This window comes from Pinus tabuliformis, chromosome 6 (genome assembly GCF_031772625.1).
Source record: "Pinus tabuliformis cultivar Carrire ecotype Pingquan chromosome 6, CPIR1, whole genome shotgun sequence".
NCBI lineage: Eukaryota > Viridiplantae > Streptophyta > Pinopsida > Pinales > Pinaceae > Pinus > Pinus tabuliformis.
In genome coordinates, this window is record NC_142292.1 from 1,872,423,697 (window position 1) to 1,872,436,951 (window position 13,255).

A 13,255-nucleotide genomic window follows, 5' to 3' on the forward strand; every position below is an offset into this window, starting at 1 on the left:
TAACATATTGTATTCATCCATATTCTTTGACTAATGCAATATATAGATAGCAGGGGTTTTTAGCTGTGGCTTTCCCCAGAAAATCATTGTTTTATGTGTGATTGAATTCTTTCTCTTATATGTTTCGTGATTTCATTGATCGTTTATTGTTTTCGTTGATGAGTAGAGTAGATTCAAGTCAATTGTTTTAGCATATTACAATCTGTGGTTTGAATCTACAAGGAATTTCTACATGGTATCAGAGCTAGATTTGTAGAAATTTCCACATGGTATCAGAGCTAGATTTGTATAAATATCTATATGGTATTGGAGCTATATTTGTAGAAATTTCTACATGGTATCAGAGCTAGATTTGTAGAAATTTCTACAACACATCTATCCTCTAATCATTTTGGGTAAATCTACCCTGTTTCCCTGACATTCCTTCTTAACAAACTGCTCTACAAACTGTGCATTATATACAATTTCGGGCAGTGGAAAATGATATATACCATGAATGCTTTCAAACTTGAAAGACGCAAATATAATGCCTCTATGGGTAACAAACAACCCTTCACTGATATCCACTCCCTCCACCACCCAACGTATCAAATATATGTATGGAAAAAGCCTTAGGAACACTGCAATTTTATTAAGTTGAGATCTCGTGGCATCACTGATTGTTGGCGCATACGTCTTTAGGCCACCCTGGTCTGTTGTTGTGACTGTTGGTGCATCTTACAACTCCTCTTACAATTCCTCTTCAAATAGCTCGTAAATGGTATTCCAAGATAAAGAACCAGAGTCCATAATGTATACTATACCAGAAAAGAGGAATGTGACAGACAACTTCTCATTGATTTCTTCTCTAAATGAACGAGTCCACGCTTGCACAAGAGCCTTCTTCTTCCCTTTAGCCATAATAGCTTGTTGATGGGTGCTTCATTGAGAATTCACCTCTAATGGGAAAGAGTGAAGGTAAGAATAATTTACCAAGAATGGATACATGCAACGTAAGAAAAAGGTTAAATCAATCCCACAAATGCTAAATGCACGTTAAATGCAACCACTACCTCATAACAGTAATGCGTTAAAAATAACATGCGTGGTTTTCAATTTTATTTGATAGCGACAACACACAACAATACAAATGGCATATATTCATTGGATAAGATTAATAGTTGGCAAATGTCGTGTCTCCTTACGTCATCTCGTAATGTTGAATCCCAATAGATATCATTTAATGTTTGCTATTCAATTTTGAAGCCAGACAAGATGACTAGGATACATGCTTATGTGGAATGCCTGCCATCGTGTACCAATGGAAAAGCAATAAGAGGGGCCTACTTTGTGATGAGGTATCCTGTTGGGTTAATCCAGACGTTTGATAAAGGACTTCAAAGTAATTGCTCCAAGGTATAGCGGCAGGGATGACATGTTTGATAGATCCAATTGGTGCACATTCTCATATGTGCGGGGCCTCGCCAACTCATCCTGTAAGAGGGACCTTGATAGAAACAAAAAGGCAAGTAAAATAAAGAGTTAGGGTATAAGCGTCAGGCCATGTGTTGGGCAGTAGATCTATGGGCGCGCGGGCCTTAGAAAGATATGAATATTATGTATACAACAAGCCTAAAGCCTGATTTAATAAGTTGAATCTTGATTGTGACGATTTTAAGTAAAAAGAGGCCCTGCATTTTATTTAATAATAAAAAAATTTACTAAAGCAAAGGGTTTTATTTATAATGTTTCACTCACTAAGATTAAATATCAAAGAAGAAGGGGGTCCCCATTGTTATTATGGCTAAATTTTAAATAAAGGTTTGTTGTTTGGCACAACACTTGCATGGACTAAAAATATACTTTTTTATAACTCCTTATTACAATAATTTTAGAATAATTCTACTTGAATGATTCATGAGGCACAATACTTGCTAAGGTTTTGCAAATGGGGTAGCAAGCTAAGTGGGCTTGATTGTGGGGAAAACTCCATAGTTAAGCGCGCTTGATCCAGAGGAGATCTGGGATGGGTGACCTCTCGGGAAGTTTTGGTTACCGGGTGCAAGCCCCGGAAGTGATGATTGATGCTATGTGATTCATTTCACTAGTTTCAATCCCACTTCTGAGCATCACCTGATGCAATGAGTGCTAAATGAACAATTCAAAAATCATGAGAAATTAATTAGTTACGACTACCTCTCATGGAAATGGTCATACGTTAATGACTTACTTAACGCAGTTGAATCCCAAAATGATATCTAATAATAAAACATTTAAACCACCCAATTCCTTGTTACAATGATTTTAAAATAACAAAGTACTCAAACCACCCCTTCTTTCAATAAGTTATGCTTTGGTTTCAATAACGACAATGTTAGAATGTAACTTTTTAATCCAACCATCTTTATTTAAATATATAAATTATTTTATTAATTTTTTTAGTAATTTTTTTTTTATTACATTGATACTTAAGCAAAAGTTAATATGTCGTTTTTGTCAAATGTTTATATATAGTAACATGATACATACAAAAATGTTTATTCACCAAAACTTCATTATGTCACAGTGTTTTCAAGTGTAGCAAAAAACCACAAGTTAAACCATCAAGAAGACATGGAAATATTAATAATGCATGAAATGATTGGATTGACTGAAAGTACGAAATTTGATTTGTGGCAAAATTGCTCTTCAATGCAAGCCAATTCTTCATGTTTGTCCACCCAACTAGGTAAATTGTTGATGATGATGATTAACGTCCACTAAGGCCAATATGGTTTATCAAAGCTTAAAAAAATAAGAGATTAATTGAGATTCTTTAAAATTTTATTTTTATGATTGGAAATAAGAGGGAGAAGCATACCTAGATCATTGCGGTTTTGCTGACTTAACAAGTCAAGAAGGTTGGTAGTGTGGCAATTTTTTTGAAAATGAGAATGAATGTGAGTAAGAGTTGTGCAATCCAAGAGAAAATGCTTTTCATCTTCAACCCTCTTAGTATCGCAAAGGTGACAAACCCTTTCGTCCCAAGGTGTTTTGGGAATAGACAAATGCCTGGTTTTAGTTTGTAGCTCATGAGAATTAATTCTTATATCGATAATGTTCATTTTCCTCTTAGCACTGGTTAAGGCAGAAATATAATTCTGGTTTTCAAGATTGGGGTTGATCACCTCCTTATAATACCTTAGCTTCCTTTTTCACTCTAACTCCTTATCACCCCATAACTTAAATTTGGAAGTAATAATATTTTTAATATTATCCTTATTTTTCAAGACGATCTCCTCCTTTACCCCCCAATGGTCAAGCCAAGACTGGGCATCCTTTTGCTAGCCTCGCTTGAGTTGGAGGTGGGGGTTTTGGCTTGAGTTAGGATAAATTTTATGATACCTCTTGGTGTCCATGTTGCATAGCTTTTTCTTATACATGAGATACCTAATCATAACCATGCTTTCAATGGGGGAAAGGCTAGCTTCAATCAAGAGAATAAGGTAGGGAGTATTTCCTTAATTTTGAGGTTGTAGGTTATAAATTGCTTTTGGATCAACTCAATCTTCCTCCACGATTCTTTAGATAAACTGCAACCGCAAACCTCACATTTGTATAAAATAACAGGGGTGACGAGAGTCTGAAAGAGGAATTATTTTTACTCCATGCCCAAAGATCTATCGACTTACAATTGTTTTCAAGTCCATAATAAGCTTTCTTTCCTCCAATTATCCTTTTCTCAATGCTATAATTCCAATTGAGCTGATGATAAATGTTGATTCCCAAATATTTGTATGAAGAAACTTTCTTCAAAAAGTTATTATCATAAATGAAATTATCATAGATGATCATTTTCAATTAAAGTATCACAACTTTAGTCTTGTTGGTGTTAATAGTCATGCCCGTTTTGGAGCAACATTCTTGGAGGATTTTGAACTGTTTGTCGAGATTGTCATGGCTTCTAGCTAAAAGAACGATATAATCAACATAAAGGAGGAGAGTAATGACCATACCATAGAGTCTAGGGCCATCACATCTTGCAACTTCCAGACACTCTTCTAGCTTATCAATGTAAATTCCGAAAAGGGTAGGGGATAATGGACATCCTTCCTTAACTTTGATATTGCAAGTAATTTCTTTTAACAAACCCTCAGTGCTCTTGAGCTTGGCAATAACATTCTCGTATAGCCTAGTCACAACTACCCTCAACTTGGGAGGGACCATTATCTCTTCTAGTCTCTTCCATAGCTTATCCCGAGGGACAGTGTCAAAAGCTTTTCTAAAGTCAACAAAACAATAGAAGATATTAGAGTTATTATTGCGCATTCCTCCGTAATGATCTTAAGAGTAACAATATGGCCTATTGTTGAGTGATGTCTCCTAAATCTAGCTTGCCCTTTAGCTCTTTTACCATGTCTTTCAAGCCAAAGGCTAGTATTCTTTTCCAATATGAGCCCATATAGCTTGGCTAAAATGTGGCTAATCATAATAGTCATGTAGTTAGAGGGAATGTTTTTATCCCCACTTTTAAAGATAAACACAATAAGACTTTGCATCCAAGGCTTAGGGAAGCCTTATTTCACTGCTAGATTGAGGAGTTTGTGTATATGAGGGATAAGGATAGACCTTCCCATTTTGAGAATTTCGACTTGGTATCCTTCAATATTCTTAGCTTTCCTATTAGCATGTTGCTTAATCTCGAACTCAATGTCTTCCAAAGAGAAGATATCCTCCTCTATAGAAGTGTTCAAGATGGTGCCCATGGCATTATAGGAATCATAATGATTCTTAAGAGAGATATCCCATTTTTTTTAGGGGATCAAATTATTTTCTTTCATTTTACGAACAAGAATTTCCTACAAAACTTTCTGGGCTCAACTTTAGAAATGTGAAGATGCTCTTGCCTCCTATTTATGTATGATCTTTTCTTCCTTTTAATGAGAGCTTTGTAGATACTTATTTTTTCAAGTTTAATAGTTTCGTTGGAAGCATCTCTAATTGCTTTCCTGACAATTTTACAATCATTATCATACTAAGGGTTGGAAGTTCTATTATTCTTTTTATAAGGCACTTTGGTAGAGTACTTTTTAATGGTAGTGGGAAGGGTTGTTGTAAAATTGTGGTAGATGTGATCGATGTTATCATTATACATTAAACAATCTAAATCCATATTTAAACCCTTTAATAAGAGATCCATTTTGGTTCTATCAAAATGGATATGCCTTTGACTCTCACAATTCTCTTGCACACAACGACTATGAAAAGGTTTAGAGTTAAGGTTAGAGGTTTATGGTAAAAGTATTGTGATCATTTATGTGATGAAAATTTACAATACTATTGAGAACATGGAAATCAGATATCACATAATCCACAATACTACTACCAAGCTCATGAATATAAGTCATCTAGATGGAGGTTAGCCACTTATTAATTCATTACAAATTATCTAAATTTTAAGAACTGCATAGCTTAATTAACTCACTACTAAATATTTTTTTTTATTATATCTTCAAAATTAACTCGGTACTATTTTTTATTTATTTATTATGTCTTCAAAATTCCTTTTGGATCTGCTAGCTAAGTCAAAACCCACACCGGTAAGAGTTATTCCATTAACATTATTTAGTTTATCAGTCTCCCTTGCAATGTCGTTATATACTCAAAAATAAAAATAAAATCTATGGATAAAGTAGGATAAAGATATCGATATATGGAGCGCATAATTCCTTCAGACCTCGGGGAACCATTCCCATGGCGACTATTGCCTGTGTCTGCTCCATCCCATCGCAGTCCATCTCCCTCCAAATTTGTCAGAGGAATTCCGCCAAATACCCTGCATTTACGAAGAATTCCCTCCTAAATTGTCAGAGGAATTCCGCCAAATACCCAACATTTACGAAGAATTCCCCACGCCAATTTATCATTCGCGCCCAATCAACAGAAAGCCACAGGAAATTCACCCCAAAATTGACCAAAGCCATCGCAGCAGCAGCTGCCGCCATCTGCGTCGCTGTATCGTCCGGCCAGCCAGTTTTAGCCGAAGGAGAAGTCCCCAAATTCTCCAAATATTACGGCACCGCCGCAAGCGCCGCGAACTATGGCGGATATGGCGGCAATGCCAGCAAGAAAGACAGCGCAGAATATGTATACGACGTACCCGAGGGATGGAAGGAGCGCCTTGTCTCCAAAGTAGAGAAGGGCACGAATGGCACCGACAGCGAATTCTTCAACCCCAAACGAAAATCCGAAAAGGAATACCTCACCTTCCTCGCCGGGTTTCGAACCCTCGCCGCTAAGGACTCTGTTCTCAACGATTTGTCGCTGTCCGACGTCAATTTACAAGACATAATTGCCAGCGCTGAGAGCATAACTTCCATTGAGAGAAGGAACGAGTCCAACGGGCAGCTCTATTATGATTTTGAGATTGATAGCCCCATGGCCCACAGTCTCATTTCTGTGACCTGTGCGAGGAATAAGCTCTATGCCCATTTTGTCAATGCTCCGCTTCAGGACTGGGCAAGGGACGAGGCCATGCTGAAGCACGTTCATGAGTCTTTTGAGACAGTGGGTGTCTCGGATTCAGGCTAGGATTCAGAATTTCCTTGTACCCATTTCACGAAATTATGGCTGCCATGTAAGTCCAGTTTCTCTGCATTGCCATCTAGAGTTTTGAATTATTTGACTTATTTGATTCTGTTTCGAGGAGTCGTGAATTATGTATAATGTCTGGCTGCTGCAACTCTAATAGCCCAAAAGCAGTTTTATGTTTCAAAACACGGTGTGCATTTTGTGAACTTCGTGGGGGAGGTATGCTTTGGGTTTCACGATTGTTTTTGGGTTTGGGGAAAGGCTTTGTGGGTTGCATATATAATTGCTGCAATTTTGTGGAGTGATCAAAAGCCTCTCTAACAAAATAAACTGTATATTATTTGCTGCAACTCTGTAAGTACTAATTTGGGGTTTTCAAGTGTGTTTCAAACATGGTGTGTGTTTTACGAGATTTTTTGTGGCCATGATGTTGTAATGATGAAAATCAATGGGAGTAGGGTAAGGCATTGTGATGTAGTGATCAGTAGCTCACCTCCCAACAAATGATTGAGGGAAAACAAAAACAGAACAAGAAAAACACAAGAAAATTGTCAATGGGTATAACTTGGGTTGTTAAAATGACACGTTGTTCCTCTTCCCACCTAAGTTTGATACTTGCTTGTGGCATATGTTGGGCCCATTTACTGGTTTAAATTGAGGCGTTGTTGTCCCCACTCAAGTTTGATTTCAGCTTTTAACATGCATTTCCTTTGTGAACAAGGAGGCATTTCATGTGTTTGGTGTGTTGTTATCCCTGTGGAAAAAATTCAATATCACTGAGTGCAGAGTTGCTGCAATTTTGTGTAATAAACAAAATTCCCACGAGAAAGAATTAAAAAACAAAATCAAACAAACAATCTAAACTATGTATCTCAATGGGTGCAACTGTAAGTCCAACGGCAAGTTCCTAGTGATTTTGAAGGATCAGAAGGATTAGAGTACTCTGTTTTGATTTTGAAGGATTAGAGCACTCTAATAATTTCACAAGTTCATGTATGAGTGAAATTCTGAGTGCAACAGCCTGCCCAACAATTTGCTGTGGAAAATTATCAGTATCATTGAGTGCAGAGTAAAAAAATCAGTATCATTGAGTGCAGAGTTGCTGCAATTTTGTGTAATAAACACAAATACCATGAGAAAGAATTAGAAACCAAAACCAAACAAACAATCTAAACTCTGTATCTTAATGGGTGCAACTGTAAGTCCAACATCAAGTTCCGGGGGAAAATATTCAAACATGGTCACTCATTAAATCAGCTATAGTTTCTTTGATGGTATGCCTGGTTGATCCTGCCAGTAGTCATGAATATTTTGGGGTTGAAGGAAGGCATTATTCGTGGGTTTTTTCTGGGTGATCACATGCATACATAAATCATATGAGCACATAGTGAAGGGATGGACTATACCTTACTTTGTATCACCCATCAATGACTATGGTCTCTTTGCCCATCCTTGTTCTCTCATCTAACAACATCTAACAACCAGTGGTGTGCAGCTGCATCTTAGGAAGCCCTCTTTGAGGAAAAGAGCAGAAGGACCCCAGAGTTAGAAGTTATGTATATTAGTAGGTGCAACTGTAAGTAAAACACTACATTGGTGCAGAAAAAGGCATAAACGTAATTTTGGGCTCGAAGCAAGGGTTTGTGGATGACATTAATGAATTAATTGATTTTTCACATGCATGCATAACTCATACTGTGCCTTGCTTTGTATACTCATCGGTGTTTTCATAACTCATCAACAGTGTTTTCATAACTCACCAAGTCAAAGGGGTTTGGGCACATGAACAGTCCCAAACTCGTCTATCAATAGCACGATCCAGACTCCATCAAACGTAAACTAAACTTGCCTCACTCAAAGAAGAGACTGGCAAGCAGGGTGATGCACAGTGGAATGCAATAATTACCACTTCTGCACACAGAGATCAATCCAATTACTTGCAAATCGAAGGAAGGTGGTCGAATAAGAGGAATGATGTGAAGGTATTTGGCTCTAAAGAGAAATTTGTGGGATGAAAGCTGCACTCTTGTCTCACCGCTGCCCCTGCTCTCCCGGTGGCATGTTTAATATTTAATTTTAAACGATTATAACTAGTTTAACCTTTCTATGCTGACAACCTAAAGTACGTTTCAAAATGTAACTGGCCAGCACAATCTTTTACGTAGTTTAACTAAAACAAACGTATATTTATAATGGTTGGATCTTTCGAGAATAATGCATTTTTATAATAGTTGGAATTTTATCTTCAGAGTAATGTTAAAATGTATTATTAAAAAAAAATATTAAATGTAATTTTGAGAGTAATCTTAAACTATATTATTAAAAAAAATCCTGTGCTTTGTAATTTAGTACGGGGAAAAGTTGTTAGGGAGAAAAGAAAATATTTATTTTTTTATTTTTGTCACACACCGCCTAAATGGGAACTAGCTTTTGCATGGGATAGTTGTTTAGAATAGTTGGTTTTTGGGATAGTGCTGGAACCAGTTTATGTATTGGATGGTCTTTTAGGATAGTTAGCCTCTTGGTATTGGTATTGTTTTAATTTTTTCAAAAGTAGCTTTTTTCTTCAATCTCACTCTATGATGTTTGAACTTGAGACTCGGTGGGTACCAAACCCCACACAAACCAATTATTAAATGTGATTTTTATATCAAGATTCATTGTATCTATTGGATGACCCCTTCCATTATCAACTCCCAAAAGGTGGCTTCCATTATCAATACCTCGCCATGAGGTTTGAGCGTGAATCTCCCAAAAGTGGAACTCGCCAAAGGTGGCTTCCATTATCAACACCTTGCCATGAGGTTTGAGCATGAATCTCCCAAAGGTGGCTTCCATTATTAACGCTTATCCATTATCAACTCCCCGAAGGTGGCTTCCATTATCAACACCTCGCCATGAGGTTTGAGCGTGAATCTCCCAAAGGCGGAACTCCCCAAAGGTGGCTTCCACTATCAACACCTCGCCATGAGGTTTGAGCATGAATCTCCCAAAGGTGGCTTCCACTATCAACACCTCGCCATGAGGTTTGAGCATGAATCTCCCAAAGGTGGCTTCCATTATCAACACCTTGCCATGAGGTTTGAGCATGAATCTCCCAAAGGTGGCTTCCATTATTAACACTCATCCATTATCAACTCCCCAAAGGTGGCTTCCATTATCAACACCTCGCCATGAGGTTTGAGCGTGAATCTCCCAAAGGCGGAACTCCCCAAAGGTGGCTTCCACTATCAACACCTCGCCATGAGGTTTGAGCATGAATCTCCCAAAGGTGGCTTCCATTATTAACGCCTCTCGATGAGGTTTGAGCATGAATCTTGGCCGGGGACTAAACCCCGCAGAAACCAATTATTAAATGTGAGTAGTTAGATGCTTTATAACTTAGTATGGGGGAAAGGATGAGGCCAACCCGTCTATTGGGTGACCCCTTGGTATAGTTTTAATTCCCGTAAGGGTGGTTTCCATCCTCAACCTTTCCTCATGAGGTTTGAACCTGAAACCTGGTGGGCACTAAGCCCCACAGAAACCAACTGGTCTACATCTCATAGGTTAATATAACATTATAGTAAAATACATACTTTGATAACATTAAAAAAATTAAATGAGCCTAAAACCAATTTAAATTTAGATCCAAAAAGATTAAAAAAATTAAATAAGCCTAGAACCATCTTAAACCTGCATCCAAAGAGATTAAATTTATAAACATGTACATTTTTTTAATATAAAAAAATAAATACATATGAAAAAATTTGAACTTTTGGTATTTAATAAATTTGTGCCCATTGCCATTAATGTTTAAAAATAATATATGCATAATTTCACAACCTTTAATACTTTTACTTCCACAGTAAATGTACACCATTATTATGCTTCCCATCATATGGGTGTCCAATTGCTAATAATGCTTAAGAGGAATATATGCATAATTTCACAACCTTTAATACTTTTACTTCTGCATTAAATGTATTTTCAAGTTAACTTTTAAAAGGAAGAGATGCACATGGCCGACTCTTGCAATACAATTTTAAAGCAAACGGTTTGTATATTACATTGGCGTGAGTGTAGTGATTAGTGCAAAAAAGGGATCTTCTTTCAAGCAAACCACTGCCATACAAATATTGAATATGATTATTTGACATCTAACTGATTAGAAAAGATAAGTGAATATGGAAAGAAGTTTACATAATCAAACACATCCATGATCATGTGCTTCTACCCTAATATATTTCATAGAGGTTGGAATTTGTCTAGAAATTCGAGTCTTTTTTATATTCATCTTTGAAAATATTATAATATGTATTAATTATATCTGAGCTTTTGAGACCATGAAAAATAATTATATCTTGTATTTATTAGAAGCTTTCGAGATAATCAAGGGGCCATTGATGAGGCTTTAATATCCAATTTCGAGACTAATGAGGATTTGGTTGTTTGAAAATATTATAATTTGTATTAATTAGAATCTTTTGAGACCATCGAAAATAATTATATATTGTATTCATTAGAAGCTTTCGAATCTAGGGGAGATTATGAAGTTTTAATGTCTAATTTTGAGACTAACCAATTTAAATCTATCTTGACACTGGATCTATTAAGTGTCGAGAGGGATCAAATCTTTCGAGGTGCAAACCTATTTTTTGAGTGCAAAACTTGAGGAAAGGTTTGCACCTCGAGAGATTTGATCCCTCTCGGCGCTTGATAGATCTGGTGTTAAGATGGATCTAGGTTGATTTCAGTTGTGTGCGGTCATACAAAATTTGTTGAACATCTAATTATTTTGATCATTTTAAATATGCTAAATATGTCTAAGATTAATTTGGTCAATTTAATTTAAAATTTGCGTAGTTACCTTAGTTTGTTGAGATGAGAGAGACTGTTAGTAACTTGAATGATGAAAATGATGAAATACAAATTTTGAGTGCAAAGTGTCAATGTAACAATTTTGATAGATAGAAAATGTGAATACTAATAATATAGTCAATTACAAACAATCTTCATTTCAATCAATCTAAAACTATTTTCTTCTATTGTTCTTATTGTCACACCTATTAGTTTTTCCATTTTCTCATATCGATCATATGAAAAAAGTAGTTGGAATCATAAACCATTAAAATATTTAACTCGAGCTACTGTAAGAAACAACATATCTTGTCTCTGTTGCTCTCCAATCAATCATTGTGACTTATGGGGTGTTAACCCCAAATAATTTTCAATGGTAGTTATTTTCTATTACCGCGTTTGAATGAAAAGTAATTAACAATGTTGAATGATGGAAAATGGGAATAATAAGAATGTACCCAATTATAAATAGTTTATAGTTTCAAGAAGCAAACATTTTATTTAGGATGAAAATTCAAGTATTGTAGTTATGGTTGAATAATTTTTATGTGCTTACACTGAGAGAGAGTGTGTATGTTTTGGGGGTGAGAAGGAGAGACAAGGGGAGATAGAGATATAGATTGGGGAGGAGAGGGAAGAAGAGAGAGGCAAAGACAAGGAGGGAGGAAGAGATATAGATATGGAGAGAGAAATGTTAGAGAGAGAGAGAGGGAGGGGAAAGGGAGGTAGGGAAAGAGAGATAGATAGATATGGAGAGAGAGTGTGTATGTTTAGGGGCTGAGATAGAGAGATAAAGAAGGAGAGACAATGGGAGATAGAGATATAGATGGAGGAGGTAGAGATGTGCTTATACTGAAATCAATGTACACTATTAATCAAATTATTTTGAAACTAATGTACATCATACATCTTGTTGCATCAAATCAAGAATCAACATCTACTCTAAAATCAATGCATCTAGTGCAAACAATCAAATAGGATTAGAAATCAACATCTATATTGAAATCAATGCATCTAGTGCAAGCAATCAATTAGGATTAGAAATCAATTTCTACACTGAAACCAATGCATCTAATGCAAGCAATCAAATAAAAGTAGAAATCAACATCGACACTGAAATCAATGCATCTAGTGTAAGGTATTAAATAGAATTATAAATCGACATCTATATTGAAATCAATGCATGTAGCGCATGTGATCAAATAGGATTAAAAATCAACAACCACATTGAAAATCTAAAATATTCATGACTATCTAGATCTAACTTCTATCTCTGTATTTGTCTCTGTGAGACTCTTTTTTCTTCCCTCTCTCTCCACCTTCCATTATGTGTCTATCTTCCTCCCCCTCCTTCTCTCTCTTCCCCTCCCTCTCTCCCCCATCTCACTCTATCTGCCTCTCCCTAACTTTTTATATCTTTCTCTTTTTTCCTCTCTCCCCTTGCTATCTATATTTATACCTCCCTCCATCTTTCCTTATTTGTCTCTCAATCTCAACCCCCTAAACATATGTCTCTTTCTCCCTCTCTCTCGCCATATCTATCTATCTATATATCTATTTCTCCCTCTTCTTCCCCTCTCTATCTCTTACCCTTCTCTCTTTCTCCCTCTCTCTCTTTATATATATCCCATCTATCTCTCTTCCTCCCTTCCTCTCTTTGCCTCTCTCTTCTACCCCCTCCGCCCCATCTATATCTCTATCTCCTCTTGCCTCTCCTTCTCACCCCCAACACATACACACACACTCTCTCCATATATATCTATCTCTCTCTCGCTCCCTCTTCCTCTCCCTCTCTCTCTTTGCCTTCTCTCTCTCTCTCTCTCTCTCCGTCACCGACTCTCCATCTATCCGTTGTCACTCGCTCTCC

At 36.6% G+C, this 13,255-nt stretch overlaps 1 protein-coding gene across 1 annotated transcript; it reads left to right on the forward strand.

Annotated features, from left to right (window-relative positions):
- Window positions 1–5,683: 5,683 nt before the first annotated feature.
- On the forward strand, window positions 5,684–6,666 carry LOC149266621 (thylakoid lumenal 19 kDa protein, chloroplastic-like). The gene has a single exon (XM_089430792.1). The coding sequence runs from the start codon at window positions 5,713–5,715 to the stop codon at window positions 6,547–6,549; it is 837 nt and encodes a 278-aa protein (XP_089286918.1). The 5' UTR covers window positions 5,684–5,712; the 3' UTR covers window positions 6,550–6,666.
- Window positions 6,667–13,255: the final 6,589 nt, after the last annotated feature.